Here is a 21,888-nt window from a genome sequence, read left to right on the forward strand (position 1 = left end):
GTTTATGGTTATGTGCCATTCATTGTGAGCAGTGCCCCCCTCCCTCCTCACCTCTTCCCTCCTTCCCCCTACCCTTTTGCTATTTCTATTCCCATTTCTGTTCCTGGTTCCATGTGTTGTGAGTTTTATCTCTTGCCTATACCTATGTACATGCGCCCGTCTAGTCCAGAGTGGGAAGCAGCACTGGGGTCATGATAGTGGGGGGTGAAGGAGCCTCAAGGGATCAGAAGTATATTGTGTGATCCATCAGTGTTCTACTGCACCCTGATTGACTCATCCTCTTCCTGTGACCCCGCTGTGGGGTGATATTCCATTGTCTACAGATGGACTTTGGGTCTCCACTCCAACCTCCCTCATTCTCACCAACACTTTTTTGTTTGTTTGTTTATTGTTTGCTGTGAATCTTCTGATGCCCGTTGCCCGGTCCTGATGACACCTCATGATCACACAGGCTGGTGTGCTGCTTCTGTGTGGGCTTGTTGCTTCATTGTTGGATGGCCGCTTGTTTAACGTCAAACCTTTAAGACCCCAGATGCTGTATCTTTTAGTAGCCAGGCACCATGCTCTGTCTTCACCACATATGCTTATGCATCCATTTTGACTTCAGCAATTGTGTGTGTGTGTGTGTGTGTGTGTGTGTGTGTGTGTGTGTGTTGGATGGAGTGGGTGGGAGGGTGGGGAAAAAAAATGCCAATTTGTTAGAACAAAGTGTTCTTGTGTTGAGGGAAGGTATGAACTGAGGCCCAAAACCTGTCTGCAGCCTCAGGCAACACATTCTTTAAAAAAAAAGATTCTGGCAAGTTTCTTTCTTAAGAATGCAGCTTTTCAAGAACTCTGACTTTGAAAAACAAAAAGTTCTAGAACACATGTGGAAGCAGAATGTACGGTTTTAGATCCCAACTGTGTCACTTACTAGCTGCCTATCCAGGAGTTTGTTATGTAACCTTCTTGTGCCTCAGTTTCCTTCTCAATGGAATAGGAATAGTAATGAGCTTGTTAAAACAACAACAAAAAACAAAGTCATGGACATTAGTTAATTCTGATCCCTACTGACCATATAGGACAGATGCAAACTGCCCCTATAGGTTCCGAGAAGTGTAACTCTTTGAGAGCAGAAAGTCTCATCTTTCTCCAGCACAGGGGCTGATGGTTTCAGATATTCCTGGTTAGCAAGGTTAACTACGTAAAGTAATTAGAATAGTTTCTGGCATTTAGTCAGTGCTGCATGGGGGGGGGGGGCACTGGTGACATTATTGGGTGTTTGGACCATTTGTGAAATCCGTAGTTCAAACCCACCTATTGCTTCCAGGAAGAAAGAAGGGTTTCTGCTTATGGAAAGATTTACAGCATCACTGCGAATCAGAATTGACTCCAGGCTAACAGGTTTGGATTTTGGTTTGGTGTGTTAGAATGTGTGATGGTGAAGCGAGATAGCTGTTGGGCTGTTACCTGCGATGTAGGCATTCCAAACCACCAGCTTTCCTCAGGGCAAAGTTGAGACTCTGCTGTGGAGATGCGTAGACTCCGAGCCTTATATAGGGTCACCAGGAGTGCGAAGTGACTCAGTGACATCACGTCTCGGGCTTATAAAGGAGGTGGAGTCCTTGGATGGTGCGGATGGCTAAGGTGCTCAGCTCTATTTGTAGGTTTGAATCCACCCAGAAAATGCCACTGGAGAAACACCTGGAAATCTGCTCCCAAAATGTTAGCCATGGCAAGCTCTGTGGAGGCAGTTCTGCTGTGATGAACATGGCTTTGTTGTGAATTAGTGCCAATTTGACAGTCAGCTTTGGAGTTTTGGGTTTTTTCTAACAGTTAGTTACTCTTATTCACAAGTGGACTTTTCTTTTTAAAAATTTGTCCCAATACTATGAATGGGAAAATTTGATTCAATTTTTTTTATTTTAGGTACCATAAATGTAATTCATATAATGTGGTAGGAAAATGTTTAAAAATGAGCAAATGGTACAATTTAGAAAACACAGCTCTGTTAAGACACGAAAGGCCTTGTGGATATTAGACATTCATGTAGCATGATAGAGTGTTTGTTTGAGTTTATTAAACAAAATCCCTGCAGAAGATAACTAGCTTCTTATTTAATCACAGCCCTAATCTCCGAACAATTAGTTCTTATGACGTGGCTCTACTCTGTACTTGCTCTCATGAGGAGATCACCGAAGATGTGGGTGCTAGAGCAAAGTGTGGTGAAGAAACCAGATGGGCCTGGCTATCAAAGAATCGTGTCTGGTTTTTAAAGCCTTATCTGAAATACACAGCACCTAAGTGAAGTGTCAATCATGCCCACACAGAAGAAGCACATCAGCCTGTGTGATCCAAAGATTTTAACAATAAAATCCAAATCTTAAGGAGAGAATGCTATCCGAGCTTGTAAAACTAAGCTACTGGTTTGCGGAAGCTCTGAAGCATCTGGTTTGCAGAAGCCTATGGAGGACCCTGGGAGAGCCCAAAATCCATGCAGAGTCTGCACATGGATTACGCCTCTGTTGGATCCCCGCTCTCCATAGTCCAGGGATGTGAACAGTTTTTTGTGTCAGACAGAATTGTAAAGTTGATCACGGTAGATGTGGTTAGGTTAAAATGTAATCATTTGACCTCCCCTTTGATCCATTTTGAAGTTATTTGAATTTTTAATATACTCTTCTTTCTTTTTGATTGAGCTTTCCCTCTGTTTTGTTTTTGTTTGTGTTTTGCATGACTTTCTGAATAGAAAATCCAGGATAGGGAAATCTATCTGTAAGGGCAGTTACTGGATGAAGAATTACCTAGTGGTATGGCAGAGATGGTCTGCGAGAGATGGGAGGGAGCAGGGAGTATGAGAAAGAAGAAAAGGCCTGACATCGAATGTGTTGATGATTGCACAACTCTTCTTAATATGATTGAAATCTTAAATTGTATGATATGTGAATTATATGCCAATAAAACCATTCTTTAAAAAGAGAAATAACTAACCCTTTCTGCTCACAAGCCTTTTCTGCAATTTGTTTTTCCTGTTCCACTACCTCACCCCATAGACAAGCACAATGTGAATATGAATACAGACGCAACAATGAAAATTCCCTGACGTCAAATTGTAGCGACCCTAGAGGACAGGGTAGAAGTGCCCGTGTGTGTCTCAGAGATTGGAACTCTAAGGAGTACAAAGCCGCCTCTTTCTCCTGTAGAGCAGCTGCTGGTATTGAACTACTGACCTTGTGGCTAACAGCCCAAATTGGTAACCCCTACACCACCAGGGCTCCTTGAACACATACACACACTCTTGTGTAGATGCATCCCATAAATACATAATGTAACAAATGATCTCAAAGAAACGTTTTGCTTTTCTCTAAAGCCCAAGAACGTCATTTCGCTCTTGTATGAACTTTGGGCAACTTTGAGTTTAGTTTCTTCATCGATTGAAAAGGGGCAAATATCAGAATAACTTGTGCATGGTGAGAATATAAAGTATCACATGGAAACCATCTTCTTACAGACTACCAATGCTCTATATTTAGTAATTTCATTTATTTTGTCCTACTTCCTCTGAAGCTGGTGTATGTTTATTTATTCTGTTTCCTCTATACTCCTGGTAGCTTTTCCCCTTTCCTCTTCCGCACACTGCCTGTAGGGGTCTTTGTGTCCTCTGGAAGGACCAGGTGCGACAATAAAACAAGCCTAAGGCCGGTAGCCCTTCTCAATGTTCCTTTCTCTGATTCATATCATCTAAATTACTCAGTAGTATTGACATTAAACATGGCTTCAAAAAACTCATGGAAAAATTCAATTAAAGAAATAGTTTTTCCTTAAACTTTTTGATACCCTTTGTATAAATGTTTCCGTTTTTGGCTAGTTTGTGACATGACATTGTTGAAAACGACATTAACACACTGTTACAGGAAGTTCAGCTATGCGCTCAGGTATTTCTTTACTACCATGGGAGCCATAGGACAGAACCTAATAGTAGAAAGCACTCCCCTCCTGGTAGTTCTTTTTTTTTCTTTTCTTTTTAAAATCCTTTTATTGGGGGCTCGTACAGCTCTTATCACAATCCATCCATCCATCCATTGTGTCAAGCACATTTGTACATTTGTTGTACTCATCATTCTCAAGACATTTGCTTCCTTTTTTTTTTTCTTTTTAAAATTTATTTTTTTATTTAGTCATTTTACTGGGACCCTCCTGTTAGGTCTGTGCTGTCGTGATTCCCCACTAGTTCTTCAAGCCCTGCCTCACACACTGCTTCCTTGCTGTATCTCTCCACTGCCCATCTCTGTGCAGGAAGTAATCTCTCAGCTTTATTTTCATGCTGTTAGTGCATGATATGTCCAAACATATTTTGAGTGTAATTTTGTGTATGGGTGTGCGTATGTGTATGCCTTGATTATAATTTCTTCCTAGCCTGAACATATGATATTAATTCATAGAATCCACACAATTCTTCAGCATTGTAATATAAACATAAACACATGTTGACTAGAAAGGAAACACAGTGATGTTTGATTGCACATATGATGTTGTCATTGTCTCAGAACCAATGTCTCACGCGCTTCCCGTTGGAGCAGATCACTAAAAACACACGTTCCATAGTCTTTATGAAGAGTATTTCCACTCCCGTGGTTTGGGTACTGTCCTGTGCAGTCAACGAATGTTGTTGTTATTAGATGCCATCGAGTCGGTCCTGAATCACAGCAGCCCTATGTACAAAACACAACAGAGCAATGCCCTGCGCCATCCTCGCAATTGGTCTTAAGTTTGACAATGCCCTGTGCCATCCTCGCAATTGGTCTTAAGTTTGACCCCTCATAGTAGCCATATTGTTCAAGGTCTTCCGTTTTTTCTGTGCCTCTACCTACCAAGCATGATGTCTTTCTCCGGGGACTAGTTTCTCATGACAGCCTGTCTAAAGCATGTTAGATGCAGTCTAAGAATACATGTCTTAAATTGTTTGGAAATGAAATGACTATATTCTATCTAAACAGAAGACCAAAATCGTTACAACTGGATCAGTCAGTAACATCATGATAAATGGGGAAAATTTTGAAGTTGTCAAGAATTTTGTTTAGCTTGGACCCACAATCAGTGTTCACCAAAGCAGCAGTTAAGAGCTCCCATGATGCATTGGGCAAATCTGCTGCATAAGACCACTTTAAAGTGGTGAGAAGTAAGGAGGATACTTTGAGGACTAAGATGTGCCTGACTTAAACCCCCTATGCATGTGAATGTTGTATATTGAATAAGGAAGATCAAAGAAGAATTGAAGCATTTGAATTATGGTGCTGGCAAAGAATATTGAAAGTACCATGAGCTGCCCATAGAACAAATAAATCTGTCTTGGAAGAAGTACAGCTCCTTAGAGTCAATGATGCTTAGAGTTCCATGTGCACTTAGTACATTGTACAGGAACATTTCACGTGTTCTACAACAAAGGAAATGGGTCAGTAAAGTTAGCTGATCTTTTAAAACGAAAAATTGACGCTGACAAATTTTGGTTTAAATGGCTCTTAATTCAATTTTGATGTTTCTTTTTCATAAGAAATTCTCTAGTATAAATGAACAAATGAAAAGACGTTATGAAGTAAAATTCAACGATCAGAAAAGCAGTATTACGACAAGTTACTATATTTGATTTTTAGACAAATCTTTCATCTCCAACATGCTATAATTAAAGACATCTCTTTCTTACAAATTCACAGTTAAGGTGCTGAGTAAAATTTACTTCCATGTCTCTTAAATGAACCCAGTCTTTCTGGGGCTTTAGAGTCTCTTTGGCAATGAAATCAGTGTTCTATTATCATTAAAGTTAGAAATATGCTTAAAGCAGTGTCAACATTGGGAAATATACAGTTTATTATGTAACTGTTGTGGAACCATACATGCTCACATGAGTGAAATTTCTTTTCCTCAATCAAGTTAGTTCTCATGCAAGAATAAAATTGTTACACTTGTTCATAGAGGTTTGTATTTCAGCCATCAGAATAAGGCTGCACACATTTTTGGATTAAAATTTTTTTTTATTATTTAAATTTTTTCATTTGATTTTTAATGTATCCTTCATCAGCCTTATTGTGTGAGAAAGAAAATCTGGGAGTAAGAACGCCATCCTCCCTTTCTCTTCCCTTTCTGCTTGTTAAGCAGGATGTAAGTGTCCTTTCGTGTGCACGTCCCTGGCACTCAGTGACACTTCTGGAGCCCTTACGGCACTTACTTGTCTTTCTAAGGAATGCACCTGCACTGGTGAACTGCTGGGGGTGGCGGCAGTGGTGGTCAGGTGCCACTGAGTCAGTTCCACCTATAGTGACCCAAAGCACAACAGACTGAAACACCGCCCACCCCGTGCCCTACTCACAATGTTCCTACGCCTGAGCCCATTGTTGCAGCCACCGCGTCAATCCATCTTGTCGAGGGTCTTCCTCTCTTTCAGTGTCCCTCCGCTTTACCTTCTCCAGGGACTGGTCTCTCCTGACTACATGTCCAAGGTCTTGCCAACCTTGCCTCTAAGTAGCACACTGGCCTCCGTTCATGGGGCTTTCAGTTTTCTTGGCCAGCACCACAATTCAGTTGCTGTGATTCCATTTAGGTCCGCCTTATTCAGTGTGCAACTTTCATATGCACGTGAGGCAATTGAAAATACCATGGCTTGGGTCAGGCAAAACTTAGTCCTCAAAGCAACATTCTTGCTTTTCAACACTCTTAAGAGGTCTTGTGCAGCAGATTTACGTAACTGCAATTAGTCTTTGGATCTCTTTGGTGTTTCCATGAGCATTGATTATGGAAGCAAGCAATTAAAAATCCTTGACAACTTCAACCTTTTCTCCATTTATCATGATGTTACTCTTGGTCCAGTGTGAAGATTTTGGTCTTCTTTACATTGACTTGTCATCCATACTGAAGATTGCAGTCCGTGATTTTGTGCATCAGGAAGTGCTTCAGGCCCTCCTCCTTTACAGCAAGCAAGATTGTGTCATCTGCATATGACCTTGTTAATAAACCTTCCGCTATTCAGAACACCGCATTCTTTTTCGTATAAGCCAGCTTCTCTGGTGATTTTCTCAGCATCGAAATGGAATAAGTACAGTGAAAGAACACAGCCTTGATGCATGCCTTTCCTGATTTCAAACCATGCAGTATTAACCTGTTCTGTTCGTACAACTGCCTTTTGATCCATGTTTTAGTTCCACATGAGTGGGAGTATTCTGGAATTCCCATTCTTTTCAGGTTATCCGTAGTTTGTTATGATCCGCACAGTCGAATGCCTTGGAATACTCAATAAAACACAAGTAAACATCTTTCTGGGATTCTTTGCTTTCAGCCAACATCCATCTGCCTTGGGCATTGATATCTCTTGTTTTGTTTTGTTTTCTGAATCCAGCCTGGTAGCTCCCTGTCAATGTACTGCTGCAACTATTGTTTGATGATCTTCAAAAAGATTTTGCCTGTAGGTGATATCAGTGATATTGCTCTATTATCTGAGCATTCTGTGGGATCAACTTTGTTTGGAATGGATACAAATGTGGATCTCTTCTAGCCAGTTGGCCAAGTAGCTGTCTTCCAAATTTCCTGGCAGAAGTGAATGAGTGCTTCCAGTGCTTGTTGAACCATTTCAGTTGATATTTCATCGATCCTTGGAGCCTTGTTTTTGGCTAATGCTTTCAGTGCAGCTTGAACTGATACTGAATTGATATTCTCCATCATCTCTTCTCATAGATGTAGTCATTTTTATTTTCCGTGTACCCCATCTGAAGAAGTACATATGCATAGTCGCCTTTTGTGTTGTTGAAAAATATGTGTTCATATTTTCTATGAACACATCGATGGTCCTGCAAAATTTTTTAATGCAATCTCCAGCTTCTTTCACCGAGTGCATATTTTCCACATACTGCTCCTTCCTCTTTGTGGCTAACTTTTGCATTCCAATCGCCAATGCATCTTGTTTGAATGTTTGAGCAATTTCAGACTGAAATCCTGAATTTCTTCATCACTTACTTTTGTGGATGGTGCATAAATTTGAATAATAATTATATTGATTGGATTTCTTTGAAGGCAGATCGATATAATCCTATCGCAGACAGCATTGCACTTCATGATTTTAAAATTCCACTGCTGATCATTGAAGAAGAAGCAGTGCATTTGAATTGTGTCTTGGACAAAGTATGGCCAGAGTGCTCCTTAGAGGCAAGGATGGTGAGACTTCATCTTACATCATTTTAACATGTCAGAAGAGACCAGTCCCTGGAGAAAGACATCATGTTTAGTAAAGTGGAGAGGCATCAAAAAAGAGGAAGGCTCTGGACAAGATGTTTTGGCACCGTGGCTCTACAAGTGAAATTAGGCATAAGGACAGTGGTGAGGATGCACCAGGACAGGGCCGGGTTTTGTTCCGCTGTGCATAGGGTAGATAGGGGTTGGAATCGGTGGCACCTAGCAACAACAACAACGTCTGAGAGTCTTGGAAGCCTACAGGGGCAGTTATACTTTGTCCTATAGCAGAGGTTCTCAACCTGTGGGTTATGACCCCTTTGGAGTCAACCGACCCTTTCACAAGGGTTGCCCAATTCCTAACAGTAGCAAAATTACAGTAATGAAGTAGCAATGAAATCATTTTATGGTTGGGGGTCACTACCACATGAGGAACTGCATGAAAGGGTTGCAGCATTAGGACAGTTGAGAACCACTGTCCGTCAGGGTCACTGTGAGTCAGTATCAGCTTGATGGCAGAGTTTGGTTTCTTTAGGTTTGCCCTTTAAGTGATATTTCTTTTTAAAATTATTTGATTAATATTATAATTTATTTAATTCTAAGTGTCCAAAATATTGTTTAAAATATGTCACCAATATAAAATATTACTGAGATAATTTGTATTCATTATTTTTACTATTTGATTTTACACTTACAGTGCATCTCAATTTGGACAACCACACTTCAAATGTTCAATAGCCACAAGTGGCTAGTAGCTACCATAGTGGAAAGTGCAGCCTTGTGGTAATATTAGATTTGTAAAGATGATACATTTCATCACACTCTGCTAAATCACAGAAAAAGGCCACCAGGCATCCCATCTCAAAAACCGCTGAAAACCCCTGACACCTCTTCCCTTTGCATGACCCTCGTGTAGGCATTTTAAATACCAGCCACCGTCCAGCCTCATAGCAACACACAAGCCAGCAAAGTACAGCGAACTCACAATCTTCCCAGGAGCAGACAGCAGCATCTCTCTCCTGTGGTCGTTTCTATGGCTCACCTTGCACGTAGCGCCACAAGGAGTAACTTACGTGTGCCACCAGGGCTCAAAGGCAGTTGGGAATTTAAAAGGCAGTTGGAAATTATGTGGTTTCTTTGTGGTATGATATTTGTTGGTAGCCTTTTGCAGATGAGTTTTTTTGTTTGTTTTGAAATAATATTTTAAAAGTTGCCAAATCATTTTCCATCCTTTGATGCTGCATTGTCAGTGTCCATTGGATTATTGCTGATACCCTACAGGGGTGAGAACGTGGAAGCCCACTGGGACACGGGTACAAGGGTGCTCTCAATCTGAAGACAGCGTTGAAGCCGTGTTTAGGTTTGCTCTGTGCAGAAACACAAAGCACACGACTATAGTGCCGCTGGCGTGTTCTCACGTGGCAGATGAGAAGAAACCAGCTTTAAAGTTGAAGTTATACCCATAAACTCTCTACCATCAAGTCGATTCTGACTATTAATGACGCTACTATTAATGACTGTCTTGTGCATTTCCAAGACTGTAACTATTTATGGGAGCAGAAAGGCTCATTTTTCTGGTGGTTGAGAACTGCTGGCTTTGTGGTTAGGAGCCTAACATGTAAGACACTACACCTGCAGGGCTCCTTCAAGTTATACCCAGTTGGTCTAAATGGAAAGGAAATGTAATTGTCATCAGATACAACATTTATAAAATGGTATAAATTTCATTTGTTGCCTTTACTACCCCTTCCACCCTTTTCCTTGTGTCCTGTCTCCTTGGCATCTATAGATAGGTCTTTCCTTTAGACAAGCATTGTGCCCCTGTTTTGGTATCCTGAGAACATGCTTAACTTGCTTATTGGGCAATCTGTCCCTATACCCTGTCTCAGAGTGGACATCAGAGATTCTGATACCAGCATTCTAGGTTCAGTATCTAGGTTCAGTGCACATAGTCTCTGAGCCACACTGTAATAGTTAAACTCAGGTTCTAGCATTAGTCCGCTACTTTAGTGAAGACTATGAACCAGCCACTATGGAGTTGCCTACATGTGTAGCAGAGTAGACTTGTGCTCCGTAGGGTTTTCCATAGTTGATTCTTCTGTAAAGAGATCACCTGGCCTTTCTTCTGAATCACTTCTGGGTAGGTTCATACTTTCAGTTTATATACTGGCAGCAATAGATAAGTGTGTTAATATTTGCAGCATCCAGGTAATTCTATAAACCTGGGAAAGTTTCTTAAACTTTCTAAGCCTTGGTATATTCTCTTGAAAATGGGCTCCTAAGATTGGTGAACATTAAACTCCACTTTATCTTACCTGAGGGGCTCTGGAGGTGTAGTGGTTATTTGTTGCACTGGTAACCACAAAGTCTGAAGTTCAAAACCACCAGTCGCTCCTCAGGAGAAAGACAGGGCTTTTTATTCCCTTATAGAGTTACAGTCTTAGAAACCCACAGCGACAGCTCTGCCCTGTCCTATAATGTCGATCTGAGTTGGCATTGATGTGCCAGTGAGTTTCGTTTTTGGCTTTTGTCCTAGCCCGATGGCTGATGAGGCATGCATAGTACCAGCTGATCATAATTTGAGAGTGTGCTTTATTTTTCATTCCTGTTAAGTGCCCACATAAGCAATCAAGTCAGTTAATTAGGTTAAAATACACATCACTCAGACAGATTGCTTGGCATCCTCTGTGGATTGCAGATAAGGTCTAAGCTTTGCCTGCCAGAATGCTGTCATGTTTTTCAGTCTTGACCAGAGCAGGAAGATAATGCTGGTCGAGGGTGTGGACAGGCCTCGTGGTGTTTGGATGAGGTGCTGGAAAGTTAGTTGACGCTCACCAGCGATTTGTCATTCCACATGATCGTATTATAATTGTTCTTAATTCTTAGGAACCTAAAATGCACAAACAAAAAACAGCTTCTCTGGCTGTCTCGAGTGTCCCCTGGATCATTAGAGAACCTGGAAAGTTGCCTCTGAAGTGATGAGTTCTAGGCAGATTGTGGCTTTGCATCTGATCAGAACCCAGGGCAGGGGTTGATGGTCTAAGCACTGGCAAATAGGGACACGTGTCCCCCCCCCCCCCAGACCTCCTTAGCGATTCCTTGGGGCATGGTGGTGGTGTAGCTGGTAGAACACATTGTCCAGTTTGATTTTACTGCTGGCATGTAGGGAAACGGGAAATGGAAAACAGAGGAAATTTCAGAGACTCGGTGAATGATATGATTGTGCAAAAAAGAGAAAAAAGTCTAAGAAAATAGCAATTTTGTTCTTTCATTCCGAAGTTTCTTTTTAAAAATTTTAATAAATCATATTATTGGGGGATCTTACAGCTCTTATAACAGTATATACATTAATTGTATCAATCACATTTGTACATATGTTGCCATCATCATTTCCAAGACATTTTCTTTCTACTTGAGCCCTTGGTAACACCTCCTCTTTTTTACCCCTCCACCCCCCACCCTCCCAACCCTCGTGAACCCTTGATAATTTATAAATTATTTTTTTCATATTTTACACCATCCGTTGTCTCCCTTCACCCATGTTTCTGCTGTTTGTCCCCCTGGGTGGGGTGGAGGTGGGGTTGTACGTCGATCGGTTTCCCCTTTCTCCCCCTTCTCCCCCACCTTCTCTCTAACCTCCTGGTATCACTACTCACATTTTATTGGTCCTGAGGGGTTTATCTGTCCTGGATGCCCTGTGTTTCGAGCTCTTATCTGTAGCAGTGTACATGCGCTGTTCAGCCAGATTTGTAAGGTAGAATTTGGATCATGATGGGGGGGGGGAAGCATTAAAGAACTAGAGGAAAGTTGTGTGTTTCATTGGTGCTATACTACACCCTGACAGGCTTGTCCCTTTCTTGTGACCCTTCTGTGAGGGGCTGTCCAGTTGTCGACAGATGGGCTTTGGGACTCCACTCCAACCCCTCCCATTCACAATGAAATGGTTGGTTGTTTTTTGGGCCTTCTGATGCCTGATACCTGATCCCATTGACACCTCATGATCACACAGGCTGGTGTGCTGCTTCCATGTGGGCTTTATTGCCTCCCTGTTAGATGGCCAATTGTTTAATTTCAAGCCTTTAAGAACCGAGGTTCTATATCTTGTAATAGCTGGGCACCATCAGCTTTCTTCACCCTATTTGCTTATGTGCCTATTTTCTCTTCAGGGACTGTATTGGGAAAGTGAGCATCACAGAATGCCAGGCTATTAGAACAAAGTGTTGTTGCATTGAAGGAGGACTTGAATAGAGACTCAGTGTTCATCTGATACCTTAATACTTAACATATGTGTATATATATATATACACACACACATACATGCATAGACCTATATCCCTGTTGTTATATATTAATATATTTACATATGTAAATGCACATGTTTATACCTCTATAAATGTCTTTTGCCGGCTAGTTCTTTCCTCTATATCCTTTACTTTCCTCCTGTCCCACTATCATGTTTGACCTTCATTTGGCTCCCTGTACTTCCTCGTAGCTACACTGCACTTGATTGAACCCCACCAGGCATTCTATGCCCTCCTCGCCATCAGTTTTAGTTTTCTTGTTCCCTTGTCCCTGGGTTTGTTGGCTCCCCATTCCCATTCCCCCACATCCTCCTCTCCCTTTCCCCCTTGAACCGTTGGTCCCATTGTTTTCTCCTCTGGATTGTTTATCCCATCTATCTTATATAGATAGATATATGAAAAATCTGGCGGGGGGGGGGGAGTTTCTTTATTCAATGCTAGTAAAGGTTAAGCTGAAAGGAAGAGGAAGAAAAACAGTAGGCTCATACCTGTCCGAAGATGGAGTTCTTTCCTTAGTATTCAACCAGGAAGCCTCTGAGAGGGGATTGGGTTGGGAGGGGTTGGGCCAGTGAAATCACATTGCAAATAAAGTCTGGCTGCTGTTCCAGATGAAATCAGGAGGATTCCGAAAACCCTCTTGTCTTGTTTTGCTTTTGAATGGAATTGCAAGGAAGGATTGCACATTGTGTTTGTAGCTAATAGGCAGTGAGTTTGTAAATGTACATTTTCTCTTTCTCAAGGTTATGTCCAGAGTGTTTGTTAGAAGTTTAGTGAATGTGAACACTTATCAGCCTGAAATAGGTGTGACAGTGATGGAACTGTGTCTTTTTATCCTGCAGGGGTCATCTCTCAGTTAACAACGCTAAGGCGAGGTTTCGGAAGCGAGTAGTATGGACCAACAAGAACCGCCTCCTCACATGCCAGAAGGTAACGGAAGGGTTTATTTCAGTAGATGTATCCCTGAAGGAAAGCTCAAATCAAGTGGAAAACTAGAGGGAGACCTGCTGGTCTAGTGGGTTAAGTGTTGTTTAAATCCACAAGCCACTCCTTGAGGGAAAGCTTAGGCGATCTGTCCCAGTAAAGATTTCCAGTCTTGGAGACCCTGAGGAGCCATTCTGTCCTGCCCTGGAGTACCACTAGGAGTTGGCGTCAACGTGATGGCAGTGGGTTGTAATCTCAGTGGATTATGGTGAATTGTGGCTGTCACCAAGGACTCCATATTTTGAAATCACTAAATTGCTGGTGACTATGGTATAACTTGAGGTGAACACTTCTTAGGGAGATTGACAAAGTTCTGACTGCAGACAGTAAAATGATGGTGAACTTAACCACTTACACAATCCCCACCGAACCCCTCTCCCCTTTCCTGATCCAGCACTGGGCCTCTTCCGTTCTCCTGAGGTGTTCTCCTTCATGCAGGTTTTTGTTTCAGTAGCCACATTTTATTGGATTAATAGCTATAAAAATGTTGCAATTTCAATTTATTTCCCCACTGAATCATAGCAGTTATATGTTATCATAGAAAATGGGAGAATATAGAAAGATAAAAACAAGAATCATGAAATCCCACGGAAGATACAATTTTGTGACTTATGCTAATTACTAGAGTGACTTTAACCAGTTAGAACTAAAGTGGGAGGTGGAAGGTATTGAAAGAATTTAGGTTTAGAAAGAAGCTTATCCAACAATAATGTTCAGACACCAAACTACAGGCCCCTAAGTTCGTGGGAATTCAGCTGGAGACTCAGTTCCTTTCTTCCATCCGCCCTCCCCTGTCATGCACATGGGAAAAGGTCCTGGATTTCTTTATCCATCTGCCTAGTAGGTCAAAAACAGACCATGGAGCCACAAACTAAGCTTTCTGCTATAGGAGACCTGGCATTCTTAAGTTACCATGGCGGAGTCACTGCTGAATAAACGAGACAGGAAACACTGTCAAAACTATGCTTAATCAATTTTTCCACATTATGTCTTATTCAGAGTTTTGTAGTGCCTTTGGAAACCTAGCTCACATGTTCATGGTATCTTCTAGATCATATTTAGGCATGGTGGTGTGTGAATTACATAATATTACACTGCTTGCTATATGTAGTCTTTGGAACTCCGGTCAGAGGGCTGTTTGTTTTTTAAATCATTTTATTGGGGCTCTTATCACAATCCATACATACATCCCTGTGTCAAGCACATTTGTACATTTGTTGCCATCATCAATTTCAAACCATTTTCTTTCTACTTGAGCCCTTGGTATCAGCTGCTCATTTTTCCCCTCCCTTTCCCACTCTCCCTCCCTCATGAGCCCTTGATAATTTTTAAATTAATATTATTTTTTCATGTCTTAAGCTTACACTGACTGATGTCTTCCATCACCTGCTTTGCTGTTGTCCATCCTCCTTGGAAGGAGTTATATGTAGATCATTGTGATTGGTTCCTCTTTTCTCCTCCTACCTTCCCCGTACCCTCCTGGGATCAGTACTCTCATTATTGTTCCTGAGGGGTTTATCTGTCCTGGATTCCCTGTGTTTCGAGCTCTTATGTGTAGCAGTGTACATGCTCTGGTCTATCTGGATTTGTAAGGTAGAGTTGGGGTCATAATAGTTGGGAGTGGGGGGAGGAGACATTAAAGAACTAGAAGAAAGTTGAGTGTTTCATTGGTGCTATACTGCACCCTGACCGGCTTGTCTCTTCCTTGTGACCCGTCTGTAAGGGGATGTACAATTGTCTACAGATGGACTTTGTGTCTCCACTCTGCACCGCCCGCCCCCACCCCCCGCATTCACATGGGTATGTTTTTTTGTTCTGGGTCTTTGATGCCTGATACCTGATCCCTTCGACACCTCATGATCACACACGCTGTTGTGCTAATTCCATGTGGACTTTGTTGCTTCTCAGCTAGATAGCCACTTGTTTATCTTTAAGCCTTTAAGATCCCAGACACTATCTCTTTTGATAGCCGGGCACCATCAGCTTTCTTCACCACATTAGCTTATGTAACCATTTTGTCTTCAGCGATCGTGTCAGGAAGGTGAGCATCACAGAATGCTGGGTTATTAGAACAAAGTGTTTTTGCATTAAGGGAGTACTTGAGTAGAGAGGCCCAATGCCCATCTGCTACCTTAATACTTAACAAGTAAATATATGTACATAGATCTCTTTCCTTATTGTTATATATAAATATATTTACATAGGTACATGCCTGTGTTTAGACCTCTATAAATGTCCTCTGTCTCCTCATTCTTAACTCTATTTCCTTTTACTTTGCTCTTGTCCCACTATCATGTTTGGCCTTCATTTGGGTTTCAGAAATTCCTCTCAGCTACATTGCCCTTGTTAAAGCTCCACCAGGCATCCTATACCGTCCATGCCATTGATTTTTAGGTCATTTGTTGTTCCCTTGTCCTTTGGTTGGTTGACACTTCCTTTCCTTTCCCCCACTTCCCTCTCTCCCGTGTCCCCCCCAGAACCATCATTCCCATTGTTTTCTCTTTCGGATTGTTTATCCCGCTTATCTGATCTAGATAGACATCCAGAGACAATAATAAGCACGAAAATAAGACATAGCAAAACAAAGCAACAAAAGAAAACAAAAAACCAAAACAGCAACAACAACAAAAAACAATGACAAAAACAGAAAGGCCTATAAATAGTTCAAGGCCTATTTTGACCTTTAGGAGTATTTTCCAGTTGAGTTGGATAGGGTACAATGCCCTGGCCACAAAGTCTATTTTTGGTATTCCTTGGGGACTTCCTTGTTCTGCTCCCCTTGCTGCTCTGTTGCACACCCTTAGTGTTTTGCCCCAGTGTGGTGGGGTCAGATTGGGCACAATTCCTCTACTGTGTCTCCAGTTTTGCCCTGTGTAGCACTATGGGTCAGTGAGGGATGTCCTGTCTTATAGTGGAGCCCGCCCTATGGTCCTCTCTGTGCATTGGCTGCTCTGAGCAAGAATATTGTCTTTGAGGCTTGGTGGGCCAGGAAGTGTTCCACTCTCTCTTCTTCCATCTTCGTTTGTGTGCTCTGATTAGACATGCAACTCTCCCCGAGCTATAGCTTCAGTGCTATCCTCTGAAGTGAATTCTTCTGAGGGGAGGTTGGGAGGGGGTGTGTCCACGTAGTTGGGATTGGGGCTGGCCCTGCAGACCAGAGGACTGTGTTGTTGGTAGGGGTATCAAGTCAGTTCCTACTTATGGCAACCGTCTGCATAACAGAACAAGACACTGCCCAGCCCCACACCATTCTCCCAGTTGTTGCTTTGTTTGAGCCCATTGTAGCAGCTATAGTGTCAATTCATCGTGTTGATGATCTTCCTCTTTTTCCTGACCCTCTGATGTTAGATGCTTATGGCCCACTGAAGAGGCTAGATTGGCTAGTCTGCTCATAATATAAGTAAGATCTATGGCACCCTTGTGGGATTGGGACCATGCAAATAAGGTGGGTGGAACTCTAATGTGGGGTTGGGTAGCTTGCCTTCCCTCGAGGTCTAGAGGGGATCTCATCACTACCAAGAAAGAAGATCCCAGAATGGAACATATCCTTTGGACCCAGTATACCTGTACTGAGAACTTCCTCAACCCAGGAAATTGTAACACTGGTGATGGCTAGAGACAGGGAGGAATACTGGCAGAGAAACAGCAGCAGCAGCAGCAACAGAACCAGGAGACCTTCAGAAGACTGGCAAGCTATGTCATGGTGGTCTTCAGAGCTCAGAGCGAGACTGCTGTGATCACCTTTGGGCAGGAGGCTTGCTGTCAGGCTGGGGTGCCTCCAAGCACATGATAGAGGGAGGTTTGCTTACACACGGCACTAGAATTGAGTGATTTGGGGGCCCAGGCGTATTAGCAGAGTTGGATGCCCCTAGGCATTTATTGACAGACCTGAAAGTCCTTTGTAACACTTGCCAGAGCAGGGTAGAAACTAAGAGGACACGGGTCACAGAGAGGAGTGACTTCAGGCACTGCTGAGAGGAGGCTGTCCTGATCCAAGAGTTATATCCTTTGATATATGGTTTTTAATCCTGAATTGCTGCCTTCAGCCTCCCTAATATTCCCATAGCCATGAGTCTTGTCTGTGAGTCCCGGGTGACAATCGGAATGAATGATTGAACCCAGCAGAGGAATGGAGAATGTCTTGAGAGGGAAGGTTAGTGTCAGAATTGGTGAAAAGTTTGGAGGGTGGAGACACATCTGGCCTCTGGCTCAGGAATCAGCCCTGGACTGTTGACCTTAGCTCTCCTTTCCTTTTGTGAAGTTAACTCAACCCACTGCTGTCACATTGATTCTGACTTAGAGTGACTATACATAGGGTTTAAGGCTCTGTAAATATTTACTGTAGCAGACAGCCTCATCTTTCTGCTGTGGAGTGCTGGCAGGTTTCTTAGCCTTAGCGGTCCAACACTTACCTGACAGCACCAACGGGCTCCTTTCCCTGTAAAGTTAGAGATGCCTCTGCCTCATCACTTTCAGACTAATCTGAGTGGTCCCCGCATACATAGGAGGCTGTGAGAGGGCAGAAACCACAAGGGTAATTAAGCAGAAAAGGTCTGGCAGTTAATTTATGCAGCTTCAAAGGCCTTTACACCAGAGACACCGCAAGCGTGGACCTTTGAGACAGTTGATCTCAAAGACTCTGGTTCTCCCTTCTTCTGTAAGCCATTCCTTAAGGAATCCTGAGACATGTGTCATTTCCCGCTAGAAAACTTCTGGTACCAAGGTGTATACTAACCTATATAGCCTAATGAATTTTAGTGGCAAGGGGAGGCCATTCCAGGAATTTCCAGTGTTATGATACTGGCTATATGCTTAAAAGATTCTCCTGCAAACAGGGAGGGTAGAGGGAGAGTGGGTAGGAAGGAGGGAACCGATTACAAGGGACTATATGTGACCTCCTCCCTAGGGACGGACAACAGAAAAGTGGGTTAGGGGAGATGTCGGACAGGGCAAGATATGACAAAATAACAATTTATAAACTATCAAGGGCTCATGAGGGAGGGGGGAGTGGGGAGGGAGGGGGAAAATGAGTACCTAATGTCGGGGGTTTTAGTGGAAAGAAAATGTTTTGAGAATGAAGTACAAATGCGCTTTACACAATTGAAAGTGTGTATGGATTGTGATAAGAGTTGTATGAGCCCCTAATAAAATGTTTTTTTAAAAAAAGATTCTCCTGTACATCCCCTATCACAGTCTGTGTTTCATTGTGAAATAGGATGGAAGCATCAAAGTTTAGGGTTTTCTGAGGACATATGACACAGATTCAGCATGGCATATCAGAGTGAGTACCAAGAACCATGAGACATGGTTTTTATTCTTATTTCTACTTTTAAGTGATAACTTTGATCAGATCACTCGATCTCTTGGGCTCCCATCATTTTAGCCATGACACATGGGGTTTGGACTGGAAGGTTTCTAAGGTAATTTCTAGGTTTAATTTATGTGTGAATTGCTGGCAATAAGGATCTACCAGGCCAGAACTTGATTGTTTATTTGCAAATAAAGAGAGGAAATTAAAAAAGAATAAAAACTTTGAAAAAAAAGAGAAGAGAATATTTTACTCCTCACCCCTGTTACGTGAGAAGCTGTCGGTCTTACATTTGGCTGTGCCAAGTGGGATGTGAGTGACCTGCTCAAGACGTATGTATGTCTGGACCCACCTCTCAAGTTAGTGAAGAAATTCACTATTTCAGTGGTTTTCAAAAAATTGCTGGGATACAGACTAACGGCTGTTTGGGTTGCCAGTGTATGTGAATTCATTTTAAGTTCTCCATTAGATGTTTTACTGTCAGTAATCAAGCCCATGCTCACGAACTCTTCTCTGTACAAAGTACACCCTGCCAGGTGAGCACTTCGCTGCCATCAAGCTGATTTTGGCTCCTGCTGACCCTGTAAGACAGGGAAGGGCTGCCCCACAGGGTTCCAGGCCGCAAATCTTCACAGAAGCAGACTGCCACGGCTTTCTCCCATAAGGCTGCTGGTAGATTCTCACTTCCAACTTTTCACCCAGCAGCCAAGTGCTTAACCACCATGCCACCAGAGCTTGTAAGCGATACTCCTCGGCAAATTATACAGAGGACAAAGATGCCCTTCCTGTTCCGGGGTCCTCCAGTTCACGAAGTGGAAGCACAGGAATCTAATACAGACCACAGGAGAGGCCACAGGAGAAAGGCTCTACCTGTGGACCACATGCGGAGCAGACCATCCCCTTAGAGAGTTATTTTCCCGTCCTTTCTTTTTATCTTCTCTCCCTTGTGTCAGTTTCTTTCTTATTCTCTCGCCTTCCTTTAGTGTTTCACAGAAGTGAGCATCCGTTTTCAGTGTTTTCCTGCTTGAAGGGAGGCAGAGTGGTGGGCTGGGAGTGTCTCCTCAGGTGATCCATCACACGCGCGGTTTCTCTCTGACTTTCCCACCGCACACACATACAAGTATAAGGTGGGACAAAGCAATTGCAGGACTTTGGAGTGGTTAGGACATCAAAATAAAAATAGGTCCAAGAACCTCTTCTCTATGTAAATTTTAAAGAATTTGCATGATCTATCACTGCCATTGAGTCAATTCTGACTCATGATGACCCTGTAGGACAAGGTAGAACTGTCCTTGTACATATTCCAGGACTAGAAAGCCTCATCTTCCTCCCAAGGAGCGGGTGGTGGTTTAGAACTGCTAACCTTGGGGTCAGCAGCCCAACTCCTAATCCTACTATGTAAAAATGGGATAGAAAATCTGTATTATGGTAAGCCATATTTTATTTGCTGTTCTCAAAGAAGACAGATATTCACTGGTCCCTTTATTAACTACCTATATGTGTATTGGTCAGTTTCCGGCTACCTTACCTACACCATCACCACGAAACACAGTAATGCCCATCCATTCAGTCTTAGTCTTAATTTATTGAGATTTGTTTTCCTTTTTTTTTCTTACACTTGATTTTGTGAATAAAAGTTAAATGCCCCAAACAGTAATTCATCACAGTGATTGTATTAATTATCCCAGTGATTGACAGGCCCTCCCGGAATGAGGACTTGTTGCTATGGTGCCCAGGGAGGGCACTGAAAGAGCTCGAGAGCAAGCGCCAGCAGATGCAGGAATTGGAAGGAGTTCATCTCGGTATTCCCTCAAGGGGAGCACTTTGCTCATCCTCACCTATCTGTCTCCTTCTACTACCAAGTGCTTGGTTGGCTCTGTCTGCCTTCGTTTGAGATCATGGGGCAGACTTTAAATATTGTAGGTCCTGCCTCTGTGACCACAGCTATTCTTGCCAGGTTGTCAGTCCTTGGGGTAGATTCGCACCCTTGACCGAGTTACTGAGGCAGAGATTTTCTTACATGGGCACTCACTCTGGACTAGACCAAAGTGAAAAGCGCTTATATTCTACCACGTAGAGTTTACCACGATTAACTTTTCACCTGGGAGCTTCAGAGGGCAATTGCAGACAATTCTCATGTACAGTCTGAGAATATGGCTATCTTTCATTGAGTAGATGGCATCATCAAGACTATAATTTAAAAATAATGACCCTATCATTCAAAAATTGCATTAATAACTTCCATGATTTTCTAGATAATTAACTCTTGTGAAAATAAAAAATGAGAATAATGCCCTGGTGCCTTTTTTAATGATTCAGTGAGGTTTTAATTACAGTTTCTCCTATTGTTAAAGTAAAACTATCTCCACTTCCAAATGCCCTTGAAAATAAAGAGGGGAGACGATTCCTCATTTTCTTATTTCTAAAGCCCATTATCAACCCTGTAACATAGGTAATGTTTGTATTTTAGATCGGCACTTGGTTTGCTTCCCTACCCCGTACCCACATTTATTCTTTAAAATAATTGCAGTAATTGAATATACAGTTTTATATCCTGCTTTTTAAAATATTGTTTTATTAGAAGCTCATACAACTCTTATAATCCATACATACATCCATTGGGTAAAGCACATTTGTACATTCATTGCCTTCATCATTCTCAAAACACTTGCTCTCCACCTAAGCCCCTGGCATCAGCTCCTCATTTTTCCCCTCCCTCCCTTCTCCCCCCTCGCTCATGAACCCCTTAAAATTTATACATTATTATTTTGTCATATCTTGCCCTGTCCGACATCTCCCTTCACCCACCCCTCTGTTGTCCGTCCCCCAGGGAGGAGGTTATGTGTAGATCCTTGTAATTGGTTCCCCCTTTCCAACCCACCCTCCCTCCACCCTCCCAGTATCACCACTCACCACTAGTCCTGAAGGGATCTTCCGTCCTGGATTCTCTGGGTTCTCAGTTCATATCTGTACCAGTGTATATCCTCTGGTCTAGCTGGATTTGTAAGGTAGAATTGGAATCATGATAGTGGGCGGGGAGGAACCGTTTAGGAACTATAGGAAAGTTGTATGTTTCATCGTTGTTACATCGCACCCTGACTGGCT

The 21,888-nt window shown here is 42.4% G+C and overlaps 1 protein-coding gene across 6 annotated transcripts in view; it reads left to right on the plus strand.

The window, feature by feature from the left end:
• The window catches only part of ARHGEF10 (Rho guanine nucleotide exchange factor 10), a 231,747-nt gene that overhangs the window by 35,181 nt on the left and 174,678 nt on the right, over window positions 1–21,888 (plus strand). For all 6 annotated transcript variants that reach the window (XM_004707747.2, XM_045286716.1, XM_045286714.1 and 3 more), the window contains exon 2: window positions 13,334–13,421. In XM_004707747.2, the coding sequence (XP_004707804.2) occupies window positions 13,385–13,421 (37 nt within the window). In that variant the 5' untranslated portion in view covers window positions 13,334–13,384. The remainder of the gene's footprint in view (window positions 1–13,333; window positions 13,422–21,888) is intronic.

This window comes from Echinops telfairi, unplaced genomic scaffold, assembly GCF_000313985.2.
Source record: "Echinops telfairi isolate 266 unplaced genomic scaffold, ASM31398v2 ScPeMD7_9;HRSCAF=40, whole genome shotgun sequence".
In the NCBI taxonomy this organism is placed as follows: domain Eukaryota; kingdom Metazoa; phylum Chordata; class Mammalia; order Afrosoricida; family Tenrecidae; genus Echinops; species Echinops telfairi.